A 27,696-nucleotide genomic window follows, 5' to 3' on the forward strand; every position below is an offset into this window, starting at 1 on the left:
GTCAATACGTGTGGGCAATCAATACGTGTGGGCAATGCCTCCAGCGGGTGAGCCCTCCACCACCTGGGCCCGGGTGGCATGAGGGGACGCCCAATGAGCCATAGCCCTCACCTGGGGAGAAAACGCAGGCGAGGGGGGTCTCCTGGACCAGTCCTCCCCTACACTGTATGCACAACACAAGAGACATTTACAAGATATCACACACAGATTATTAGCCTCTAAGTCTTTTACTGAGGTTAAGAGGTAATGAGTTTAGAGTTTATTTAGAATACTTTTAGAAAACAGAATTTTCTTATTACATAAATAACCAGGTGTATTTGTTTACCACAGATACCAGAGCCTACCAGACGGTTGCAGGGCTGCAGTCTCTCCGTTGTTATTTTATCCAAATTCCCCTTTCCCTTTCTTGGGGTTTTCAGCTCAGCTTATAATTAAGGGTTGAGAGGTGAACTCCTAGTGAGGGTCTGTGGGGCCAGCATCAGCTCCTGTGGAATTCAGTCAAGCCAGACCCTGACAGTGAGCTATCCGGGAGAAAGTGTTTGTGTCGGGAAAGGGGGTGGGGTTGAGTTCCTAAGTATCCTTTAGGTTTCTCACAAAGGGCAAAGACCATATGCAAATCCAGCTCTGGAGATTTTGATATCTCTGGGTGCCTGAGTGGGCCATTACATGATACAAAACGACTGTAAGCTGTTGGTGAAACACAAAGTAAACCAGGTTCTCCTGTGCACACATCAACACAAATTTTTCACAGACAGCAAGCTCCACATTTTAGCAAACTGGAAGAGAGAACCCATAATTTATTAGGATGCAGTTGCATGTGTGACCCGGACCGACGATGCAGAGCACTTAAACTGGTATGTCTGCATCAGGGGAAATGGCGTGGGAACCTCTCCCCTCACAGTAAAAGCTTGAAAAGTGCTCTGTTGCCTCCCAAAGCAAGGATCACGCTCAATAAATGCCCTAATAAAATATTAATAGTAATAGGAACTCATGCTGTTATACATTAGAAGGTGGAGTTCTGAACCAGTACCAGCGATGACCATATTATTTTGGTTCTCAGGGCACAGCAAGGGAGGACATGGGACTATCAACACATGTCTTGTCTTCGTCTGCATCTTCACGTTATGAAGGTGGCAATGTATGTAGTTGAGGTTGGCTAAAGGTTAGGGTTGGGTCAAGGCGTGATAAGAGGTAGAATATGGGGTAAAAAAGAAGGGGGGGTCTGGGTCTCCCCCTGTAATGAAGAAGTGAACGCTAAGGGAAGTGATAGACAGGAGGGGTAAAGGTATGGAGAGGTAAATGTGACTACATGAATGCATGGCGAAGTGAATGCAGAAGTAGTAAAGACATACATCTGTAAATGCTCAGGGCATCACACGTTTATTTTTCAATATGTATATGTATCACCCAGTGCTTGCTGTGGCCCATTCAGCCAAAATCAAACTGGAGATCCACCCCAACTGGTGTTTCTAATATTGTAACTTTATCTGGCACTGTGGCTATGCTCCTACAAAAGAGACTATCAGGTCAGGTCAATCACACTTTGATTTTACTTTCACATTCACAAAGTCACACCAGCACAGCAGAAGGTGCTGGTTGCTTAGTTGTCGAGCTGAGCTCCATAAACAGCTATCCAGTGTTAAGAGGACCATGTCTGCCTCGGTGGTCTGACAACTGGACTCATTTTTGTCAAATAGTATTACATTTTTAACTTTCCTTTAGTCCCACTTCGGGATTGCTTGTAGCTCATTATGTGAACATATTACGTGCGGCAGTTTTTTTTTTTATGACTAAACGTTGCTTTCCTAAAATGTGGTGTGCAGCACTGCTAGAATTGTTGGTCCTTTTCAGTGTATACCATCCCTTGTAGACAGATCAATGCCTCTGTCCCAGGACTGAATTCTCTGGCTACACCCAGCAAAGCGTCAAGTGAAAAGTCTTCTTTTTCGCCCTCAGAAAGAATTGTCTAGTGTTTTTTGTTATGCTCCTGCCACCTGCAAAAGCTATGGACTGTACTGTGTCAGTAGGCCCCTGTTGCAGTGATACAGGACCCATCAGTAAGTAAAGCATTCATTCTGCCAGCTCTTAGCTGGTATTTTTCAGCGAACATTTTCAGCAATATGTCCCTTTCCAGTTTAAAAAATAAACCCTTTTTCTTTACAGTAATGTAGATTTGTCTGTGTTTTCGAACTACATTTCCCGCTAAATAATGTCATTTTGAAGCCCATTTCATTTCTTTATAATTTACTTTTTACAGATATCTGGCTCCCTCCACCCTGCTCTAAGTGGTGGAGACAGTTAGTTAGTCTCATTTGTTTCATTTTAATGAGTTCTCTTTGCCGATTTGCTTAACCCTAATTTATGGAGCAGGATTCTTTGGATTGTCACTGTAAGCAAGTGTTAAAACCATTTACTCTGAACATTTTAAATGTGTGTGTTTTTTTTTTTACTATGTCCTGTAGTGGAACACATGATTAATGTGTCGCAAAATAACCTATTTGCAATTATTGTCAAGTAATGTTTGCATTTTTATATGTTACTGCAGATTACGTGAGAAGGACCCAGGCTCTCGCCATTTGAAATGCTGTTTTCGTTCACAATACTGGGCTGCTGTGACATGACAGGGCTGACTCGTGATTGCTTGAGCAGGAACAAGCAGATGCTATTTGCTCAGGTGTCGGGAATGCATGATGAATGGTATGTCCGGTGGCATAACTCCCTCCTTTCTCCAGGTGTCTGGCGCACATTTTAAAGGAACAGTTGATGCGCTTGGAGGTGGTGGGGAATTCTGGTTGGAACTGGTGGGATGCTTGGACCGGGTCCAGGCCAACCTCGTTGCGCCCCTGACCCCCTTTTACAGACAGTCAGAGCTAGTTTCGTACGAAATGTTTGCTGATAATGTGTATTACGTTATTCAGAGGATGCCTGTTGGTGCCCAAAACTACAGATATTCGTTTTGAATCTATGAGAACATTATGGTCATCATTACCTCGTAGAGTAGGAACACAAAGTACCAGTAAGAATGAAAAAGGAACAATAAGAACGAAGAGAATCATTTGCAACAACCCCTCTAGACTATATGACACTGGCCTCTACCAGGTATTCATTCTTTGCCTTGAATGCTGAGTTCCCATCCATTACAAAAAAGATATATTTCAGGCCTGAGAATGTAAGACATTGGGGCCTGGTGCTACAGTCAGCCTTCATGTTTCCCCAATGAGTGCTTAAGGAATGTGGATAGTATGGGTGCGGATCGGAAAATGTGTTAGTACTGAGAGAGTGATCACTCAGTAGCAAAGATGATGTACACAACCCCAATAGAAAAATGAAGTAAAAACAAATATGTTCTGTCAAACACCAAGGAATCACAAGGGATGGGAGACTCATAAAGGTGTACAAAATGATTTAATTTCGCCTGAACCACTGCTGGAGGAATTGGAGTAAGTAAAACTCAATGGGGACAATTCTCCTTAAAAGTGATCAACAAGTGAGAGCAATAGTCACAAAGTCCAAAGACAGGTCTCTAACCAAACCGTAGTCCTAAGTGCCAAAGTTATTTCATGCAACAATGTCTGGTAAGGGTAAACTCTCCTCACTGATCTACCAAAGTTATCATGGTTACTTGGCTTCCAAGACCCTTTCTCACTGCTCCCAGCACGTGGTGACCCTCCTCGCGGGTGATCACTGAGATTGCTGATGGGAATCTATTTCTTCCTTTTCTATCCAGGGATGATCGTCAGGCTGTCATCATTATAGCCCCCTGACAAGAGTGACATTGTGAGATGAGACACATGCCACTGACTCAAGTTCCTCTAGAGTCAGAGCCTGACCTGATTGTCCACAGGCTCCGTGTACAACACAAGATGTGTTCATCCTTTGGGCTCTGCTCCTAATTGAGCCTGTTCAGCCTTTGCCATTGTCCCTCTCTCTGCTCTCGGTTTCTCAATGCCTGTTACAATGAGAATCCCTTGTATAAGTATTTTCTCCTCCTGGATCTTGTTAACAGGATCACTCCTTGGTTTCTCTGTAGCATCGTGGTATATTTATCCACCAGCAACCAGATCATGGCTTCCCTTGAGCTTGGCAAAGTTTTCTTTGGCTGCTTTGTTTTGGCCTTTCTTACCTTCTTTTCAATTACATTCTGTGGAATTTCCTTTGAAAGTTTATTGATCCCACCAATAGCCAGAGTTTGGCTCCCAGAAAAGCAGTGGCTACTATTTACTTCTGTCTATCTTCTTTTCTTTCTTTAGGCAGTGGCCCTACCAATCGCTGGACAGGGTCAGCAAGGCTCTCCGGCCCCTCGCTGGACTCTAGCACTAGTCCTACTAATTCCACCACCTTCCTTTCATCACCCCAGGTCCATGTCAGTGTCTTTGTTCCCCTCTGTGCTTCTTTCAGAGCACACAGTAGTGGCCTCATGTATGTGCTGTAGTCAAAGACCCATTATTGCACAACCCCACGAACTGTTGCATCTCCCTCACTGTTGTGGGCTGCGGTGTTTTGCATATTGTGTCCGTTCTTCGTTGGGCAATCTGTCTGACATCCTTGGATATCATCTGACCAATGTATAGCACCTCTTTCTAACAGTACTCTAACTTGGCATTGTCCACCTTGTACCCTTTGTCAGCTAACACTGTCAAAATGTGCACCGAGTCCCGCCTGCACTGATCTTCTTTCTCACTGGAAATCATAATGTTGTCTACATACAGTAAAACTGCATTTTCCGTCTGTATGTTACTTAGATCCATCTGTATCACTCTTTTAAAGATAGATGTTGACTCGCAGTACCCCTGTGGCAAACAAGTATGTTTCCACTTCTGGTTTCTGTAAAAAAAAGCTGGTAAAGTCTTTAAAGCCCGAGAAAGTTACCACAATCTCATTAAGATATGCTGGGAGACAAAACAACTTGAAAAGGCCAAAAAGTGGACTCCCGGAATAGAAATAACTCCGGGACAAAACAGAGCAAGATTGAATAACAAAGACATTAAAGACTTCACTAATTTAATGAAACAACAAGATCAAAATCAAGAATATCTGGAATATGAGATGCTTTTCCAGAAGTACTCAAAAACATGTAAAACCGGTGGGAAGAACTGTTCCAAACTGCATGTTTTTGATCCAGAGATAGTAAAGAAAAAGAGAGAAATGAGGCAAAAAATAAGAGCTCTTGGGAGGATGTCCTCAGAAGAAGTAAGGGAAAAGAAGAAAAAATTAAAATTACAATATAAGAACTGGATCAGAAGCCACAGATCCATAATGTAACCACATGATGCAGAAAAAATAATGGCAACACTGGCCAATAAAAATTTGCGAGATTTTTGGACCCTAATTAACAATGTAGGTGCTCCACAAGGGGGGGCTAATAACAAACATGGTCCCAGAACAACAATGGGTTCTTAACTATTCAAAACTCTTTAAAGGACAAACAAACCAGAAAAAGGAGGTCTTGCCTTCCCCCCCCCCCGTAAGATGGGACTTTGAAATATCTAAAGAGGAGATTCTGGCAATAATAAAAAACATCAGCTCCTCGCAAGCCCCAGGGTCCGACGGGATAACAAACAAAATGCTGAAAGAACATCCAGAAGAATGGGCAGAATTTTGCGAAACTCTCTTCCAAAAAGTAACGACAGAAGGGCAAATTCCGAAGACCTGGAAGTCCGCCATTTAAGTCACCATCTATAAAAAAGGGGAAAGATCGGACACCAACAACTACAGGCCAATAGCCCTGCTTGATGTGATAGGGAAAATATTCGCCACATATTTATTACATCAATTAACCTCATGGATCAATCAAGCAGGGGTCTTTGACCGGAGACAAACTGGCTTTGTAAGGGGGGTGGGTTGTGGACTGAACCTCCTAATATTACATTTGTTAAAGATGTAATCTATAAGGACCGGAAAAAAATCTATACAGCCTTTGTGGATTTAGCCCAAGCATTTTGATGGGGTTGATCGTGAATTGCTATGGGAAAAGATGGAGAAGATAAAATGTCCCTCGAGCCTCCTATTAGCAATTAAAGATCTTCACGCAAACACAAACATCAGAATCCGACTTGACAGAAGTGGAACCTTAACTAAACAGATCGACACATCAAGAGGTGTAAAACAAGGTTGCCCACTAGGATCCACCTTATTTAAACTACTAATTGCAGACGTGGGGGAAACATTTCCGCCGAAAATAAATGGAAACCATATAAGCTGGCTAATATATGCTGACAATATTGTCTTATTAGACTTAACCCCAATAGGACTCCAACGGAAGCTAACAGCACTTGTGAAATACATAAAGTTGAATGGGCTGGAAATTAATGCTAAAAAAAACTGAAATTGTACAGCCCTCCGACTTAAAATGGCAGAGACAATTAAAGAAAGGTCGACCAAGATGGACCCTGGAAAATGAGATCATACAGAGTGCAACCCAGCTCACATATTTAGGAGTTCAAATAAGTGCCACCATAACGGACAAACCGATGGTGAAGAAAATCAAAATAAAATGTAAGGCGCTATCGGTGCAAGGGGCAATGCTTCATAAAAATATGGCAAATTCTCTTATCAGCCAATAATAAACTTTTATAAAGCAAAAGTAATCCCTGCTCTAATTCACAGAGCTGAGGCAATGTTTGGATGTCCCTACATTCTATGGTCCCAGTGCGAAAAAATGTTTTGGAGGAGAATCCTGCAAGTTCCACAAGGTACAAAGAATGCTTGTATTAAATACGAGCTGGGCTTAATATCAATTAATGCGAGAGTGCAATGGAATACCCTATCGATCTATAGGAAGATCATGGAAAAGGAATGTGTACGCAATTTGATATACTAAGCCCAAACACAAGGAAAAACCCAAAAGATGTGTTCGAGATATGGAAAAAGAATTGTGAAAATATTCTAGCTCAACTGAATTTGACAAAGGAGATGCTTGAACAAAATCCCAATGCAGTAAAAAAAAACTATGGGAGATCGATTGGATTAAAACGGTCAATCAGTGGGCAACCCATGGGTGTATGAAAGACTATGCTTGGGAAAGTAAGGCATTAAACGTGATACCCAAGTATCTGAAAAAGTTCCCCTGTCCGAGGAGAAGAAAACGTTTTTTAAAATTAAGTTTGAACTTATTCCATACGTACGAGATCAAAAATATGATCTCCACGTACAGCGACGAAGAGTGGTGGAAAAAAATCCACGATGGAGGGACTGAAATCTCTGCACTGTCTCCCAGTGGCTGCAAGGATTAAGTTCAAAACCCTCTGCATTGTCCACAAGGCCTTCTGGGGCCTGGGGCCTCAATACCTTCAACTGTCTCTTCCTAAATATCTTGCTCCTCAAGCTCTTCGCTCATCTACCTCCAACTCCCTCGGGGTCAACCGCTTCTCCAAGCAACGAGTTGGTGGTAGATCTCTCTCTTCGGCAGGGGCCTCCCTCTGGAACAGCCTTCCTGCCTCCCTGAAACTTGAGGAGAATAATCTCCGGTACCGGCAGCTTTTAAAACCTTCCTCTTTGCTTCTGCTTTCTCTCACCCTCTCCCCTGCTGAATTCCTGGTTGAAACTGAGATTGCACTGGTTACCTGGCCACCCTTCTGATCTTGGGCCCAGGCCCGCCAGTTTCACACCTGCACTGCCTCCCTGGCAACCACTGCACTAGGTGACTGTTTCTGTATCCCTACAGTCCCCCTACCAGCACTTATGACTGCACTTCCCTTGCCCCAGTTGGCCGTATTTGTATTTCTCTATTTATTCTTTTATCGCATGTACTGCACTGTCCCCTCCCTCTTCCCCCTCGCTCTTTTCCCCTTACCCCTTCTTATGCACTTGCGTGATCTCAATGACACTGGGTCTAGTAAGATCGTTGTCTGTCTTCCCTCTGTTCCCCCTCCCTTGCCCCGTCGTGCCTTGAAACACTTGTGTATAGGCGCGTTATAAATGCCATATCATAAGTCAAATTGCTTAGATGTTGGGCTGTTGTCACGTGTGTGGTCTTAAGTGTTGTGGCCCCCTATGACCTAACATATTGCGTCATCGTTAACCTAGTACCACATTGTTTTGATGGTGCTTGGTCTACTCACCATGGAGGATCACAGTGACGATATACTTTCTAGACTAAATGGGTCTAGTAGTGGGTATACATGAGGTGCTATGGTAGTGCTTCCATACTGTGAAGTATTACATCCTGATCTCAGGTCAAAGTTTAGCTGACTGGGGGTTGTGCATTCATTCAGCAGTATAAAATGAAAAAGAGGAAAACAGGTAAAAGTAAAATATGTCCATAGAGATAGAAAGTGAAAGGTTGTGATAGTGCATTCAGCAGGGAAAAGAAGTATAGAAAATTGCGCATTGAGTATTGTAAAAAATGTTGGCCAAATTTTCCCCAAATGTTTCTCATTTGTTTATTAATGTTTAAATTATAGTTGGTTCTTGATGCTGCCAGGAGCCCTCATCTGTGTAATTTGGTATATGTTGTGTGATGATGAGTGTGTTTAAATGTATATGTTTGTGATTTTGTTTTTACATGCGCGTGAGTGGGATTATACTGGTTATATGTGGCATGGATGAGTGCGGATGATGAACATGGTAGAGATCTACATGGTTTGCTTCTCAGTTGTCATATTGGACGTGACATGACACCACCTGTTATGAGAGGTTTGCTTGCACGTGTTGCTTTGCTGCCTCATTACACTGATTCTGCTTTGGTATGTTGTAGTATATGTATAGTTAGTGATGTGTCAGTGGTTGGCATCTGGTGATGTTTGGTGATGGTTGATTACACAGGTGTTTGAAGTTATGAATGAGCGTTTTGATTAGTATATTGGTGGTTGATATTCCTGTGGGACTTTTTTAATTGGGTGATAAGTGGGAGCTGATTGCAATTGTTTGTGTCTGGAATGTGAGGGTGGAAGTTGGTGGATAACGTACCCCTTCTGTGTTTGTTGTTCCTGTTATGAACAACAGCACCTTCCCAGTGTGTTAGCTTGTGGATTTCTATCGCAATATTTTTCTTTAGTTCTGCATCGATATATCTGGGTACGGTGTCTGGCTATCCATGGGCCCTCCCCCCTTTTGTTTCCCAACCTCTACATAGCTGGTTTCTTGTGGTTACCTTTTGGTGTTTGTCCCAGAGTGTGGCACACTCTATATTCTGGGAGTGGCAGATCTGGATGGAAGGTTGCTGGTTGTTGGGAAGGAATGCGGTTTTATCTGTATGGAAGGGAGATGTGGTGTGTGACTGTTACTGTGAAGGGAGATGCTGTAATGTGAGTCAGTCTTGTTATGTATCACTGGCAAGTAGTGCATGCTGATGAAATGTTGAGGTATGCATGATATGCACAAACAAGGGGGGCTCTGAGAGTTTCACTACTACCAGCCTATATCCCAGATTAGGATCTCAACCAGAGTCTTTAGCTCACTATCCTTTCACAAAAGAGACATTTCCATTACATATCAATCTTTGTCCTGCCCAAGGGCAGTCCAGTACCGAAATGCCTGGCAATTCCTTTCTGAACAAGAATACCAACAGCAACCCCAGACATGTGTTTCGGCCTGGTTGGGCCTCGTCAGTGAGGTGGAGCTGTGCCTCTCTAAGAACAGTGAGCAAGGGTTCCACGTCTGGATTATCCTCGTAATTTAGGGTGAAAACCCAAAGCTACTTAATATGCACAAACAAGGGGGTTTCTGGGAGTTTCTCTACTACCGGCCTATATCCCAGGCTAGAGTCTCAACCAGAGTCTTTAGCTCACCATCCTTTCACAGAAGAGACATTTCCATTACATATCAGTCTTTGTCCTGCCCAAGGGCTGTCCAGTACCGAAATACCTGGCAATTCTCTTCTGGGCAGGCCAAAGACTGATATGTTTGGGATATTTCTCCTCTGTGAAAGATAGTGAGCTAAAGAATCTGGGTAAGGTTCTCGCAACCAGGACTAATGTCTGGCAGAGAGACTCCCAGGACCCCCCCCCCCCTTGTTTTTTGAGGTATGCATGATAGACAGCTCAGGAGAATGTTGACTGAGTGTTGTGTGTGAATGTTCTATGAATGTCAGTTGGGGCCTGAGCTGGGAGTGAGAGGATAGCCGGTGGGTCTGTCCCTATAATGTCTACCTGTGTCTACCTGATCCTGTGATGTATAAACTGCAAATAACTGGAGTTCGTACAAATGTACCTATGTATAATAAAGCCTTCCTGGACTTACCTTTGAGGCTCCACAGCTGATAGGCGTACTAAAGTTAGAGCCTACCTCACATGTTAACACTCTCTTCTTTACACTCTACACCTCTGCTCTTGGGGCACTAATCTCCTCTTTTGTATTCTCGTACCAACTCTTCGCAGACGCCACCCAACCAAAATGTTCTTCTCTTTTCCTGAACTCTCCTCTGATCTCTCTATCAAAATTTCCAACTGTCACTTTGCCATTAAAAATTGGATGGCTTTACACTCTCTGATGTTAAACTCTACCAAAACAGAGGTGCTCTTCTACCCTTCTACCCCGCCAAAAACTCTGTCTCATCTTTTCCCCTGCATATCAAGTTCCCACCTGACAATCTCCCCTACTCTTCTTCAGCTAGAAACCTTGGTGTCATCTCACACCTTCTCTACTTTCCTCTCCAAAACTGCAATGGCGGCTCGCTTTAACCTCCTAAATATTGTGAAAATCAGGTACCTCCTTCATTTCAACACCACCAAGCATCTCTTAACCACTTTTGTATTCTCTAAACTAGACTACTGTGCCAACATCCTCTTTGGTCTCCCTAACTATGCCTTCTTATTTCTCGACAAGATCATTAGTTTTGCTACCAGGACTCTCTTTGTACTCCCTCATTTAACACCTACTTCCTCGTACCAGCACCAGGCTGGATGGCTGGCAATGCAAAACAGGGCCAGATTTAAATTTCTGCTCCTGGTTCTGGTTCACAAATCCTTCCACGGAAATGCACCACCATATCTATCCTTATCTGTCCAATTCTACAAGCCTTCTTCTAACCTCGGCTCTGCCTCCTCGACTACCCATGTGGCACCTCACCCTCCCTCGGCTTCCTTTCTCTTCTACTCTTTCTCTCTTCTTGCTCCACTTGCATGGAATTCTCTTCCCCATGACATCTGAAAATCATTCCACAATGATTTGTTCAAAACCAAACTTAAAGGCTACCTCCTGGCCCCCAAGTTACCCTCTTAACCTACCTTGCATCTGCCGCCTAGCTAACATTTTCCCCTCATTTCTACCCTGCTCATTAAAATGAGAGAGTATGCTCCCACAATATAAGCTATGGCGAGCTCGCACCATTGCAGGTGGATGCCAATGATAAAGGAACGCTCCAGGGATCTGTTTGTTGCGTGTATCACTGGGCAGCCTACCTCACGTGGTTTCGCGCCATAACTAAAGCTAATGCTGCTAGAGTACACGAGAAAGCGGATGCAACTATACTATGAACCCATGTAAAGAATGCGCGAGAGTGCACGTATCATGTGTGAATGTCCGAGCCCCTCATATGCCACCACCGTCACGTACAGTGGCGGGTTGTTTTCTATGTACTCCACTTATCTAACCACTACCTCATTTACTACGAATGTATATGAATGTAACTGAAACACTGTAGCTGCTAGAGTCTAATGTACAAATATGATGCTCGAACTGGGTATAATCGAAACGCACCCAGCAAAGGTTAAATGCATGTTTCGAAGTGATTTCAAATAAGTATTATAGAAAGTATTCAAATGTTTGCGATGTCTTTACTTATATTCAGCAATGCACGAGGGAGATACCTTTGTGAAAGCGTACAAGGTCTCGATGTATCCCCGTCCCTCCCTCAGAAGGCTGCCAAAGACATGAGAACAGAGCCCTGCTCTGCGTTATCACGCCTCCCCCGACCCGACTGGAGCCGCTTCAAAGACTTGTGGCCCCACTGCAGCACCCAAGGCCGCGGCCAGCCACCTGCATTATTTACAGCACAGTAGTAAACCTTAGTTTAAACTCAAGCACCCCCTCGTAAACCCCACAACCCACCATACTGTCTCAGACTTATGGCCCTGTGCAATCAGGACACCCAACACTTTGACAACACACAGCGAAACATCCATCACCACTTCTAACAAGACAGAAAGACCTGTACCACCAGCCCCAGTCCCTGAAGCTTAGCCCCTCGACCTACGGTCCCGGTCAACAGATCACAAGTAACCAGGCCACGATATATTATCTCCAGATCCCTCACAAGGTGCATTCCTCCTGTGTTGCATTTAACCTATTGAAAGATTTACTAAAGAGAATAAAACTGTAAATGACTGAATGATTGCAGTGTGCATGGCAGAGGGCAAGTAAGTCAGAAAAGGCATTCATCTCTGCCACAGGCCGCCTCGGCACACCAACACCGCCCGGATGAACTCGAGCCGACCTGCCAGGCCCAGCCCAACCCACGAGGGTGACCAGTGACGTCCTCCAGCCAAGACCAACCACACCGCAGCAGCACCTATAGTTAGTCGTTGCCACCCAATCCCAAAGAACTTGTGCCCCCTATAGTATGTAGGTTTTGATGACGTTTTTTGTAAATATATACGCCTGTCTTTGCTATTGTCAGACAGAGCGCTCTCGGAGTTTGCAGAGTTCTTTGCATGCCCAATTCTGATTGATAAACTCCCACTTACGCTCACCCGCACTCTGTCTTGGCCTTATTCCCATCTTGGGAGAGTCCTTCATTGTCTCTCATTGCGGGGAGGATCGTGCTGTTTGGGGACGCTTGCTTTCAGTGGTGACCCCGATAGCGTGATTTTTATTTCTTCCTAAACTCCTTATAACCGTCCCCGTTTGGCACGAGAATCTCCGGTCGAAAAGGGATACGCACGGTGAGCCGGCTCCAGGAGGCTGCCCGCCAACGGCGACCGGTACACTAAGAAGTGCGCACTCAATAGAGAGGGGGTACGGGATCCCGGTTGAAAAATCCCCTTTGAGTACCGCTCGCCGGAGCCGGGGCTGACTGTTGAGCTGACGGCGACACTGCCTGGACGGACCCAGTTTCGGAGAGTGTCGGTTCAAGACGGGCACGTGAGTACTGAGTGCGAGCGATCTTAAGGGGAGCGGGGAGTGAAGTGTAGGACAGGAAACGAAGAGGGGGTACGCAGATCTACTAAAGATCGTCTTAAAATTTCCTTGCTTTTTCTTTGCATATGGCCATTAGGATTAAGAGGTGAATAAGAGATAAAAGTGACGGGAACCTAGCTCCGAAAGGGGGTGGAAGGCGGCGCCGCATAGTGCTATATTGACTAGTACTGGGAATATATGAAGACGTGGAGTATAAAATAAAAGTGTTCAGCAAAAGGGGACACAGAGTACATTAGTGACCGCTATTACTTTCTTCCTTTTTCTTAAGGGTACGGGGGGAGAATAAAAGAACTGTGATTAGCACAGACTTGGGGAGACAGTAAGAGAAACAAAGTCTTAATAGAAGGAGGGGAAAACAGGTTAATACCTATATATATATATGCGCATCTAGATATTCAAATAAGGCGATTAGGGACAGCCGGCTAGGGAGGAAAGGGAGGGCAGCTTGAATGGTGAATGGTGCCAAGAGGTGTGTGCACCTCGTATGTGCTAGAAGAGATTTTGACGTTGTGAATGTGTGAACGATTATAAGTGCATAATAATTAAATGGTCATGATAAGTGTGGTCGGATAAAAGTTTTTTCTCTCTTCAGACAACGCCAATATAGTGGAGTGAGTGGGTACCTTTTTGATTTCCAGTCTGACGTTGTCAAACCAAAGGATGGGTTGCTCTTGTATGTGCCCCTCAAAAGAAACATAATAGACATTGCGTACGGCCAGTTTTGTATTGTGCAGATAGGGAGGGGGACAGCCCAAAGGGACTCAACATTGAACGTGAAGTAAAATATAAAGAATAATATTGATACGACATTTACATTGTAGTTGCAAACACACTAGGCACATCAGCACTAGGAGGGCATAAAGATGGGGGCTGAAACACCCTTATCACATATTTGTAAGAATCTCCCGGGGTACGTGGAGCGGATTAAAAAATATCACGACCAATGGGTGACCGAGCTAAAGGGGGAGGGGTTACCTCAGATTTGGCCCGAGGGAGGGTCGTTTGATAAACGTGTCCTGGATACAGTGGCCACATGCATTTATCTAAAATACAAAGGAAAGCAGCTGCAAAATAGGAGGGAAGTATTAGATCTTTGGAGGTTATTTGAAGAGATACCACCGCCTAAGACACCAGCACTAAATTCTGATCTCCCGTCCACCACAGACAATCCACTGCTAATACAGAGAGATGTCAAAGAAGGCTCAAGTGTAGCGCCACCAGTAGAGGTAATAAGTTTGTACCCGATAATAAAGAAGCCTGTGCCCGCAGAGGGGTACAGTGATCCCACTTACATACCTCCCCCGAGAGATACTACACCTCTCCGGCCCACGGCACCTCCGCCATACGAAAGCACGAGGGAGCGAGCCCAGGCAGGCGCACAAAGGGTGGATATAGAGAAGCTCACAGCTGATTTAGAATCAAGACTGACGATAGCAAAGGATGAGCTCTCGAGGATAAAAGACATATGCGAACGAACAGCACTAGATGCAACTAGATCAGGGCGTACGTCTAGAGCGCTAGGTGAAAATAGAAAGCCCGAAGAGGGGTGGAAAAAGGGCGAGATTTTGTTCAGAATTGAGGAAGACCCAACGCGAATAATAGAAATAGGGCCCGGAGAGGGAGATGTTGCAAGTGAAGAAAGGAGGGGGGGAATTAGAGAGGAGTTGCTGTGTGACATAAGGGACGAGGTAGAAGAAAGCGACAGGTTGAGTATGGCGATAGGAGGGGGAAGCGAAGGGGGGGAAGGTACGTGTTCACTGAGAACCCTGGACGATGAGTGGACGGGGCGACTAAGGAACAGAGTGGGAAAAATGGCATCACTAGGGACATCAACAGATCAAACGGGTCCGGACGGAACGACAAAAGGAAGGCTACAGCTCCCATTGATACACAGGGGAGGAGGGAGGCCTAACTATATTCCATGGGCACAGATGGATAAGGCCAATTTATTAAAGCTATTGCCCCCGTTGTCAGGAGGGGCAAGTAAGTGGATATATGCCTTTGAGAAACATACTGCCGGAGTACCCCTAGCCATAGGAGATGTAAAAAGTCTACTCGTATCAGCAGTAGGTGACCAGGCTGACAGGGTATGGGTTAAGGCCGGTTTCCCGGGAGTAACGTTAGACTGTGACCGCCATGATGGGGCCTCCTTTAACACGGTGCGTGCCAGGGTGTGGGATGCCTTACGCGAAACATTCCCAGACACACCGGACTTGCAGTCAGTGATGCAGTGTACAATGAATGACGGGGAAGAGGCTATGGATTACATTTTTCGGGTCCAAGAGATGTGGAGAGCAGAAACGGGCACGCCCTGGCATCAATCGACATCTTTATTTTATTTTATTATAAAGAGAGGGCTCCCAAAGGAAGTGCAGAAGGCGCTTGACAAGATAGCAGGTATTGAAGCAAAGGGATGGCCTGAAATTCAAAGCATAATAGTACACCATTGTAAAAGAATCAAGGAGAGGGAGAAGGAGGTGGCGCAGAAAAGATTGGCAGACGAGGCGAAGTTAGTGCAGTCAAAGTTAGTGAAGGTTGCAGCAGCAGTAGCCGCGCTCCCACACAGTAGGGAGGGAGATGAGGAGGAGGATGGGCTGATAGCACTCCAAGGAAGGGTGGCAACTAATTGGGCAGGACCAGCACAGCGGCAGTGGACTGAGCAAGAGCAAGGTGGAAGCCCGCAGTGGCAAGAGTGGACCCCTCGAGGGGGACGAGGTGGGTACAGGGGCCGGAGAGGAGGCGGACAGGGGTATGGAGGAATGGGGGGAAATGGATGGCAGGGTCCCAGGGGCCCCCAAGGGAGTTGCTGGAACTGTGGAAGATGGGGACATTACTCCAGAGAGTGCAGAAGTAGACAAAACAATGGGTTCCAGGAGGGGGAGAGTTATGGTCATCCTCACCCGGGAAGCCCATACGGTCTCCCAATGGGACAGCAGCAACTAAGAAACCCCGGCCAGGGTACCACGGGCCAGCAACAAGGACACCAGTATAGGACACAGAACCACCCCCAAAACAATGACAGCATGCAATACACGCCAGGTAACCCTTTCGCGACAACAGCAAACGGGGCCCCCGCGTCAGCGCCTTACAGCGGCACGTCGGTAGTTTCCGGAAATGTCTTTAATGAGGGAGGGGCGACGAGATACCCCGCATAGGACAGCCCACAGAGAACACTTGCGTGTCCAGTTCTATCCACCACCTACAATGCAGCAGAGGAACCATTGGTAGGGGCGCAGATAGGAGACAAGCAGTTTATATTCATGGTTGATTCGGGAGCGGAGAAATCATGTATCAGAGAGGGCCGATTCCCGTTATCTAACAGGAAGTTAGAGACGCAGGGGTTCTCTGGGGCTGTATTTGAAGTTCCTTACACAGAAGCTTTGGATGTGACAGTGGGAGGTAAGACTGTGAAGGCACCCTTATTATATTACGAACATTCCCCAATTAACTTGCTAGGGAGGGATCTCCTGAGTAAACTCAACATGACCATATCATTTACCGAGAGAGGGATAGTGTGTTCCACACCCGGGATATGCCCCTTGCGTGCAATGTTGGTAGTGCAAGCCTACACAACCACGCAGGAAATACGAGGACTGCCACAAAATGAGGAAATGTTTATCAAAGGGCTGAAGAGTCTGGCCCTCATAATTCCCGAGCTGAGAAGCATGGACTGGAGGATCCCGGCGGAGTTCCTCTTCCGCCCCCTAGTATGCCCCAACGCAGCACCAGGATCAGTGGTATCGTTAGATTTGCACGCTGTGCAAGTGTCAGCAAAAAGAATAGCTGTGATCGGAGTGGACGAGGAAGGGTGTGAGTGGCGCACAGTGCTATGCACAAACGCCAACATCGCCCTGCGAGAGGTAACAGATGAGGATCTCTTCTCAGACTCAGAAGGGGATGGTGAAATAGTGATGGAAATAGCGATGCCCTGTGATATTTTAATACAAGCAAGGGAGACTCCCGTCCAATTGATGACAGTGGTAGGAGCACCACCGTCGTTTTTTGATGACGACATGAGGCTCGTACCAAACAACTTATGGACAACAGGCCCCCATGATGTGGGACTGTTGCATGGAGTACAGCCTGTGGTAATAAAGCTGAAACAAGGAGCAATTTTACCACGAGTTAAACAATATCCCCTGTCTCGTGAAGCTGAAGAGGGGATAAAAGAGACAATAAACGCCCTACTAGCACAAGGGATAATAGTGCCTTCAAGCTCCCCATGTAACACTTGTATTTATCCGATCAAATAAGCAAAAGGGGGGTCTTGGAGGATGATACAGGACTTACGCCCCCTCAACGATGTAATTCAGAAGGAGTTCCCTCTAGTCCCGAACCCCGCATCAATACTGTGCAGCATCCCGAAAGAGGCATCACATTTCACAGTAGTGGATTTGAAAAACGCATTTTTCTCTATTCCCCTGGCTGAAGAGAGTAGATACCTTACCGCCTTCACACTGGGGGGTAAAAGGTACGAGCATTGCAGATTACCACAGGGTTACTGCGAGAGCCCGAGTATCTTCAATCGCGTATTACATGAAGACCTAGGAAACCTATCAGTTGAGAGCACTATTATTCAGTACGTAGACGATTTACTAGTCTGCGCACGAAACGAAGAGACATGCAGAACAGATTCCATAACTCTATTGACTTTGCTGGCCAACAAGGGGTACAAAGTGGACAAGGGAAAGCTACAATACTGTCTGACAGAGGTCCTGTACCTAGGACAGCTGATTTCGAGAGATGGAAAAAGAATAATACCAGACAGGGTGGCAGCCATAAGATCAGTACAAGAACCCACAACAGTAAAAGACATGCAGAAATTTTTGGGAATGTGCAATTACTGCCGAGCATGGATATTAGATTATGCGGCATACACTAGGCCCTTATTGCAAGCATTAAAGGTGGCTCAACAGGAGAGCAGGAAGGTGGAATGGACGGAAGAGATGAGTTCCTCCTTCCAAACACTAAAAGAGTTGATTTCAAGCGCCCCAGTACTCGCAAACCCTGATTATGGACGCGAGTTTTACCTATTCTCCCACTGCAAGGAAACACTGATGACAGCAGTCCTGACACAAAAAACATCCTTAGGGCACAAGCCATTGGCTTACTATAGTGGCACTTTAGATGCCGTGATGCAGGGCCATTTCGCGTGCGAACAATCACTCGCTGCAGCCGCATTCGCGATTGAGAAAAGTGCCACAATAGTAATGGGCTGCCCTGTAACATTGTTTGTGGAACATTCATTATTTGCCATACTCGAGAGATCAAAAAGCACACTGACCACACAGCGGGCAACTGCCTACGAGATTATACTGTCCAGTGCCAACATCCATATAGTGAGATGCAAGACAGTGAACCCCGCCACATTCATTACAGAAGCGTGCACGCTCGAAGACATGCAGAACCACGATTGCGCAACCTACACAGGAGGAAGTGGGGAGGAGACAGTGGTGTGTGAGAACGCTCTAAGCGAAGGGGAAGTGTACTTTGTCGATGGGTCCGCATCTATTGACACGGACACGGGAGAAAAACACGTTGGCATGGCAGTGGTGAGGTTAGAAGACGGTGAGTATGAAACACTGGTACAATATCGTCTCCCATCACATTACTCCGCGCAGGCAGCAGAACTGATTGCACTCATAGAAGCACTACATGCAGCAAAGGGTTGTGCAGTGACGATATACACAGACTCAGCTTACATGACAACAACGGTACATGGAGGCCTAGCAAGATGGGGGCGGAGGGGCTTTAGGAGGGCAGATGGAACACCTGTACAGCATGCAGAATTGTTAAAAGAATTAATTGAGGCCCTGCAACACCCCACTGCAGTAGCAATAGTAAAATGCCAAGCACATACGTCCAACACAGATGTTGTGTCTTTAGGGAACGCGGCAGCGGACGCTGCCGCCAAAGAGGCTTCCTATTTTCAGAAAAATGACGCAGGTGAATACATGCTTAAGGACAAAACAAACGAAGAGCCCCCAGAGGGATATAATATCCTGCCCATACCACAAATAATAGAATTGCAGGAAGGAGCCAGTGCAGAGGAAAAACTATTGTGGACAAAGCGAGGGTGCAGCAAGTCAGGAACAGACCTGCTGTGGAGGCAAAATAACTCGGGGAAGGTGGTAATGCCAATTCAGCTACTAGAGATTGCATTTCAACAGCTACACTTCCCTGCACATAACACCAAACAACACATCGCAGCAGAAATACAGGAAGAATGGTTCGTGCCCTGTCTCCAGGAGCACGTGTCTCGTTTGGCAATGGAATGTACAACATGCCAAATATACAATTCAGGGATGACATTACGTACTCTCCGGGGAACAATCCCTAAGCCCATTGGCCCATTCAAGGAACTACACATAGATTATGCAGATATGGGGGAAAGGTGTAATGGTGCACGGTACATGATTGTGGTCGTGTGCCCATTTTCAAGGTGGGTGGAAGCAGGACCCTGCGCGCGACCTGATGCCAAGAGCGCCGCCAAGTTCCTAGTAAGGGAGGTATTCCCGCGCTGGGGAATTTGTGACGTCATCCGCTCAGACAATGGCACTCATTTTGTGAATGAGCTTTTTAAGGAAGTGACTGCATTGTTGGGAATAAAACATAAATTATGTTCAATTTATCATCCTCAAAGTAATGGCATAGTGGAAAAAATGAACGGATTGTTGAAGGGCAGGTTATCAAAATTATGCTTCTCATTGAAAAAGAATTGGATTTACTGCCTACCGCTTGCGCTATTTGAGTTACGAAACCAGCCAAGCAAAGACCACCATTTGTCCCCGCACGAGATCGTGACTGGGAGACGGATGAACACTGCACACTCACCGCTGCGCGAACACTCAGACGCTCACAGAAGCGCCGCGATATTGGGAGATGAGTTCACAGACTATTTAAAGAAACTGACAAGGGCAGCGCGCGTGATAGCAAAGCAATTGTCCCCACCCTTCACTAGAGAAGAGGGAAATGTAACAGGCGCTGTCACGGAGCCGGAGCAACAACTACAGCTAATGCCAGGCGACTGGATATATGTCAGAAGTTTTGTGCGTCGGTGGAATGCACCACGATTCCATGGCCCATATGAAGTAATATTTTGCACACCTACGGCGGTAAAAGTCAAAGGGTTGAGGTACTGGGTGCACTTGACCGATGTACGGAAGGCATATAGCAACGTACAAGAGGAGGTAGATGGGGAGGCACAGACAACAGCAAACGCTGCAGCTGAGTAGAATGACTGAATATGAACTTGCGTGTATGTGCTGGTACTGAATTTGAAGAAATGCACAACTGATAAAGAAAAAAAAAAAAAAAAGAGAGGAAAAATTTTGTTTTAACATTTATCTTGTTGAGTGTAAATATATATATACACATATATAAAATGGAATGCTGAACTATGAACCTGTATACAACCTTGTCTGTGAATACCCCTCCCCGTATCCCCACCCGCTTCCATTCCCCGTCACATGTATATTGGCACTGTTGGTGCCAACAAAAATGTTTACATGTATGCACTCAATGCACTTTTATATCTTAAACAGGAGCTTCCATGGCATCTAACGGGCGGCCTGCAACGGACAGATGTTCTAGAATTAGAGAATGGTTAACTGCGAAATGTATATATTCGTATGAATGTGGACTATCTGCGTGCATTATATTGTTCTTTACACTATTATTCGGTCTGGTTACATACTGGTTCATAGCGTTCATCTCTATCGAGATGAACGAGGGGGGAGGGAGTAACACAACTACTGGGACCAATACAACTGCAAGTGTCAATGAAACTACAAGGGAAGGTGATTTTTTGAGATGGGATGGAACTAAACTTGTGTGGGGCTACTATACTACGTCATCCAATGTTGGCATTTCACACGATGGAGGGCCAAAGGGTGAAAGACAAAACAACACTCTGTCCCCACCTGAGATGTCCAATTACAATGCTCACAGCTTAAACGACCAAAATCCCTCTGCCATATCCTGGTTGTATAATACCCCCACCAGCCAACCTGCCCCCACGGCCATAGAGAATCAAAGAATGAGAGAAACACATGAAATATTATATGATGACTGGGTGAAGGGGGGCGGGAATGAGAAAGGGGGGTCTAGTTTGTTTCTTGCCCAGGGAATCGGGAAGAATATGAGGAATAAGAACAATAGACGGAAGAGGGAAGCAGGAAGGAGGAAGTATGATGAGTACTATGGGCTAGGTCTAGATAAGATGGAAGACCCACGACACCCCCACCAGACAAATAAGTGGTATGCAGACATGAGTGTCACAGCTAGACAAACAACAAACGAGAGCTGTTATGTTTGCTCCCTCATCCCTCACGCCTCAGGTACACCCAAAGTACTGTTACCCAAAGAGTTGCCGATTATAGATGCCCAGTGTCTCCTTCATCTCACGTTATGCAGAATTAAGAACACCTTCCAGGCACATGAAGTGACTTTTCAAATGCTGCAGAATGAGAAAACGTGCTACCCAAAACCGTCAGGGGTTGTATGTCTGAGAGAACCATTTTTTGCAATCGAAGGGACACTTTTTTCTGATAACAAGTGGAAGAATGAAGAAGTAATGTGTAAAGCTGAAGCACTGAGGGGTGTGGCACCGGAGAAATTGCAATGGATAGAAGAAACATGCACACCCGTATGGAAAGAACACATTTCAAAACTAACCTGGGTTACGCCCATCAAAAAGCCTTTCAAGTTGCAGAATGAAATAGACTATGAACTATGTTTCAAAGGAGAGGGGAGAACGTCCATGGGGACAAACAAGAAGTGCAACAAAACCCTCACTATCCCAGACCTAAGAAAAGGGACTGCGGCCCTTATGGACACGTATTGGGTATGTGGAAAACAGGCATACCTACACCTCCCCCCGTCGTGGAGTGGCAGCTGCCCAATGGCCACTCTGCACTCAGCTCTAATGGTGATACCAGAAAGCCACATCGATGGATACAAAAGGACACAGGAACGCACACCACAGAGTGTGGCCCAACCGACTGCAGAACCACAAATGTATGTTCTGTCTTCTGGAAGCAAGGAAGAGGTGCTGACCCGCAACAGACGAGCATCAAACTATATATCAAAGGCATCATCAGAACTATTGGCCCAGATCCCAGACAAATATCGATTATTCAGCTCAGCAGAAACATTTTTTGCCTCGCTCGTATCAAGTGTCCAAGCAAGGGCTAACGCAAAATGGCTCCAGATAACCCGCTGGGAATTAATTCAGCTGGCAAACGACACCGAAGAAGGTTTTAACATAATAAAGGTCGAACTAAGAGCCTTGCGACTGATGACCATGCAGAACAGGTATGTCCTGGACCTGTTGACGGCGATGGACGGCGGTGTTTGCCGAAAAATAGGAAGTGCCTGCTGCACTTTCGTACCTTCTGAAGACGCAGAGAACGGCTCCCTGTCCCATGTGATCGAAGCAGTCCATAACCTAGAAGAAAAAATGAAGATGGAAGGCGGAGCAGAAGATAGTACATGGTTCGATAACCTCTTCTCCTGGGTCCCCTCATGGCTTGGAACAACGATGAAATTTCTGTTGCCAGCTGTGGTGTTCCTGCTTTTGATTTTCTGCCTGTGCCAGGTGGGTCTTCGAGTCTGTGCTAGCGCAGTACCAAATGGTGCAATGATGATGGTGACAATGGGCAACTCACACGGTACAATAAAAACGGTGCAAGAAGCACAAGTACAAACAGGGGTAGACAACACACCAAGGTACCAACTGGTGCCCATGTACCATGACAAGGATATTGTAGATAAGCTTTGGCACACCACCATCAAAGAACCCCGCATACTAGAATGGTACGAGGAGGTGTGGGTAGATTTGGAAGGAGATGGTGGGTGTATATATCTTACGTGTACTCCAGATGAATACGCCAGGAGAGGTGAGAGTTTAAGGGGGGGTGTGCAGAGCATGGATGCCTATCAAAGGAACTCCTGCATGGGATGAGGCGGTGATGGACGAAGCAGAATGTAGGAGGATAGAGGAGTTAAAGAATTCGTTACTTAAGTAACGAAAGGGGGGAAATGTAGGGGAGGACTGGTCCAGGAGACCCCTCTCGCCTGCGTTTCTTCCCCAGGTGAGGTCTATGGCCCATTGGGCGTTCCCTCATGCCACCCGGGCCCAGGTGGTGGAGGGCTCACCCACTGGAGACATTGCCCACACGTATCGAATGCCCACATGTATTGATTACAACACAAATTTAGCTAGGCCCAAAAACCATTCTTTGCCCGGTAAAGCTGGTGTGAGCTCAGCGCACTGTAGCGCGGCCCCCACCCTTGGAGAACATCCCTGTTGCCGCAGCACCCTGGCAGATCCGCTGCGAGCACGTTCCCACGAACAAGACGGACATGAGCTAGCGCAATACGCTAACATTGTAACAGTTCACCTCCCGCAGTGTACCATCACGATCAGCATGACCCGGCCAGCAGGCCTGAACAATGAGAAGAACAGTAAAATGGTCCTCTGATGGCAGGCAGTCTTTATATATATGTATATATTGATGTCAAGACCTCTTGCATTATTTCTTTCCTCCACAAAATACAAATGCCTGTAGAATGTATTAAAATGAGAGAGTATGCTCCCATGATATAAGCTATGGCGAGCTCGCACCATTGCAGGTGGATGCCAATGATAAAGGAACGCTCCAGGGATCTGTTCGTTGCGTGTATCACTGGGCAGCCTACCTCATGTGGTTTCGCGCCATAACTAAAGCTAATGCTGCTAGAGTACACGAGAAAGCGGATGCAACTATACTATGAACCCATGTAAAGAATGCCCGAGAGTGCACGTATCATGTGTGAATGTCTGAGCCCCTCATATGCCACCACCGTCACGTACAGTGGCGGGTTGTTTTCTATGTACTCCACTTATCTAACCACTACCTCATTTACTACGAATGTATATGAATGTAACTGAAACACTGTAGCTGCTAGAGTCTAATGTACAAATATGATGCTCGAACTGGGTATAATCGAAACGCACCCAGCAAAGGTTAAATGCATGTTTCGAAGTGATTTCAAATAAGTATTATAGAAAGTATTCAAATGTTTGCGATGTCTTTACTTATATTCAGCAATGCACGAGGGAGATACCTTTGTGAAAGCGTCCAAGGTCTCGATGTATCCGCCTCCCTCCCTCAGAAGGCTGCCAAAGACATGAGAACAGAGCCCTGCTCTGCGTTATCACGCCTCCCCCGACCCGACTGGAGCCGCTTCAAAGACTTGTGGCCCCACTGCAGCACCCAAGGCCGCGGCCAGCCACCTGCATTATTCACAGCACAGTAGTAAACCTTAGTTTAAACTCAAGCACCCCCTCGTAAACCCCACAACCCACCATACTGTCTCAGACTTATGGCCCTGTGCAATCAGGACACCCAACACTTTGACAACACACAGCGAAACATCCATCACCACTTCTAACAAGACAGAAAGACCTGTACCACCAGCCCCAGTCCCTGAAGCTTAGCCCCTCGACCTACGGTCCCGGTCAACAGATCACAAGTAACCAGGCCACGATATATTATCTCCAGATCCCTCACAAGGTGCATTCCTCCTGTGTTGCATTTAACCTATTGAAAGATTTACTAAAGAGAATAAAACTGTAAATGACTGAATGATTGCAGTGTGCATGGCAGAGGGCAAGTAAGTCAGAAAAGGCATTCATCTCTGCCACAGGCCGCCTCGGCACACCAACACCGCCCGGATGAACTCGAGCCGACCTGCCAGGCCCAGCCCAACCCACGAGGGTGACCAGTGACGTCCTCCAGCCAAGACCAACCACACTGCAGCAGCACCTATAGTTAGTCGTTGCCACCCAATCCCAAAGAACTTGTGCCCCCTATAGTATGTAGGTTTTGATGACGTTTTTTGTAAATATATACGCCTGTCTTTGCTATTGTCAGACAGAGCGCTCTCGGAGTTTGCAGAGTTCTTTGCATGCCCAATTCTGATTGATAAACTCCCACTTACGCTCACCCGCACTCTGTCTTGGCCTTATTCCCATCTTGGGAGAGTCCTTCATTGTCTCTCATTGCGGGGAGGATCGTGCTGTTTGGGGACGCTTGCTTTCAGGCTTTACAACTGACCCACTCTCACACGGCCAGCTAATGTGATCACTGACATCGACTCACAAGAGAGGGAAAAACTCCACAGGGATTTACCCTTTCGCTGCCGTTCTCTGTCAGAGGTGACACGCCCTCAGAAGTCTTTTACCATTCCATGCCTAAGTGGTGCAAGCAATCCATTTAGGTAGACAACCTTGTTGCAGTGATGGTATTTTGCTGTCCGTTTGTTCTTTCGCTTCAGCCCAACAAGTGTGAATTAAATGTATGCTATCTGGTTAGGTCAACATGTCTTGTTACCCTCTTTCCAAGCAAGCAATTGATCTAGATGGCCCTTTGAACGAGTGGGATGAGCAATGGTGCTCCAACACATGATCTTCTTTTACAAACTTTCTCTTTGCCAAGATGAGCCATTTGTACCAGAGAGCCCCTGTGATGTGTGAACCTTGGGTTATTTTTATCTCAACAGACCATTTAACTGTATAGTCTACACATTTAGAAAGACTATTTATCAGTCTTTTCATCTCTTGCTTGTTCACAGGTGTGAATTGTCTACCTCCCGCTGGATTAAAGGCCAAGCGGATTGCCATCGCAGGAAAGAGCTGCTTGTAATCATCCAGTATTCAACCCCCACTCGACAATAATAACGTTTGGTTGGGTTGTGTATTGTTTGGATTGAAATAACTCTCCAATAAGAAAACGGGTTTTGCTGTTTTTATAGCCCTTCAAATTGTAAAAAACATTTGTGTAAATTGTTTTTAGGTAAAAGTGTATGGCCTTGATGAATTTCCCTTTACTCTGTGTGTTTTGAATGAGTGAGGAATGAAACATGTTGGGTTGAATGGCAATGAAGTAGTGTGGGATTTATTGGCTAATTGAGTATGTTTTGTTCCGAAACTGGTTAACTTTATAATTTTTAATTTGATCTTAGATAGTGATTCATCATTTGTCTTTGTTTATAAACCTTTTTGCTTTGGTTTATTTACACTTTCTTTTCCTTGTATGCTCCCCCCCCTTTTTCTCGTAACTTTCATTGTAATTTTCCGATGAATTGTAATAATATTTGAAGGTGCTCCGTCTTTTTAACTATTTATTATTAATTATTGTGCATTGTTAGAATAAAAATGTATTTGTTAATATTTTCTTTATTGTGAAGGATTTCGTGGTGAGTTTAAGCAGCCTAACCCACCAATATGCCTAGCAAGCAGCACAGAGGGCTCTTCTAACCCTCTATCTTGGCCCATTGCAGTGAGAGATAGAATTCCCACCTGTGACAACACACTGTTCACCAAATCTGATGTATGTTGCTTTTAGGTTTGCCTATGTCAGGGGGCCAGTTTGGTTGAGCAGTATAAATATTTCCCCCCCACCTCCCTTTTTGTTAGAATGTGCTAGTTCCAAAACAACAGCCCATTAACAAGTAAATAGTCTGAATACATTAGTAAACATCTGCTTTCGATTTAAAAGCATTCATGCACAGGCTATAGTGTATACTCACTTTGTTGACCGTATCCTTCCATAAACCAAAGAGTTGATGTTAGTACATTCAGAAGGAGATGCCAGCTCATATCCTTCTAAGCCATGGAGATTCAGCTCTTCTCTCTCCTACTCATGGTTTAATTGTCCAGCTTCAGTAGTACATCCTCAAACCTCTGTGACCTCATTGCTGCTGGTTCTGAAGTTCTTTGGCAGGACTGCATTCTGTAACCCAGCAACAAGTGATCCTGACATCACCTAGGACCATTCTAGTAAAGTAGATGGGCTTCTGTCTAAAGGAGCACACGTTGCCAAGGGGCTGGGTCACTCACAGAAGGCATCATCAATCCAAGTGCTTTAGGAGGGGGCTTAATGTTGTCCTTGCCTTGGCTAATCTGAATTGAGTCTTCTTTGGGAACCCATCATGTTGAGAGAAGGTAGATGCGTTTATTTTGAGTCAAACTGTTCTAAAGATCTGAAAATCGAGGTTTACAAAAGCAGTCAAAGAATGTCCTGTGTGTTCATTTGTGGTTTAACCGCCAGTCCAAGAAGGCCATGCAGGCCCATGCTTCGGGTCACCTAGGGAAGCCTGAATGAGTTCCCACTATGGTTGAGTCCAATAGATCTTAGGCTCTAGGAGTATAATACTGGAGCCTATATGCTGGCATCCCACTGCAACTTTGAACCCATTTGGTTGTTGAGTGTTCTCATTCATAAATTGCCTACTAAGTAAAAATCTGATTGGATGTACAGAATGGTTCATCAATATTGCTTGATCACTTAAATGAGAAACCAGTAACCTGGTAACATATCCCTGGAGAAATGTTTCTCTGAACTGTGAGTCTCTGCAGATCTGTTGCCCGGCCTGGGATAAAAGAGGCAGCCACACAGTACCAAGAGGAAGTTAAAGACTGAGTCGGCTGTGGGTGCTTTACAAAGAGCCGTACTCAACCACCTGTTACATTGCTTTCAATTCAGGGATTTGAAAATGCATTGTCCCTGTAACCTTTGCTATCCTAGACCAAACGTACACACATGTTGTATGAAAATGTTGGTCACATCTGGA

General features: G+C 45.6%; 1 protein-coding gene across 2 annotated transcripts in view; it reads right to left on the minus strand.

The window, feature by feature from the left end:
• Nucleotides 1–26,810, minus strand: part of LOC138514168 (uncharacterized) — a 184,868-nt gene extending 158,058 nt beyond the window's left edge. Inside the window, exon 1 of one of the 2 annotated variants that reach the window (XM_069629475.1) lies at nucleotides 26,653–26,810. Coding sequence is in view for 1 of the 2 variants with exons in the window: in XM_069629474.1 (XP_069485575.1) it covers nucleotides 26,653–26,722 (70 nt within the window). In the remaining variant the exon portion in view is untranslated. The remainder of the gene's footprint in view (nucleotides 1–26,652) is intronic. The other variant, XM_069629474.1, reaches the window with a different exon arrangement.
• Nucleotides 26,811–27,696: the final 886 nt, after the last annotated feature.

This window comes from Ambystoma mexicanum, chromosome 12 (genome assembly GCF_040938575.1).
Source record: "Ambystoma mexicanum isolate Mex_15411 chromosome 12, UKY_AmexF1_1, whole genome shotgun sequence".
Lineage (NCBI taxonomy): Eukaryota > Metazoa > Chordata > Amphibia > Caudata > Ambystomatidae > Ambystoma > Ambystoma mexicanum.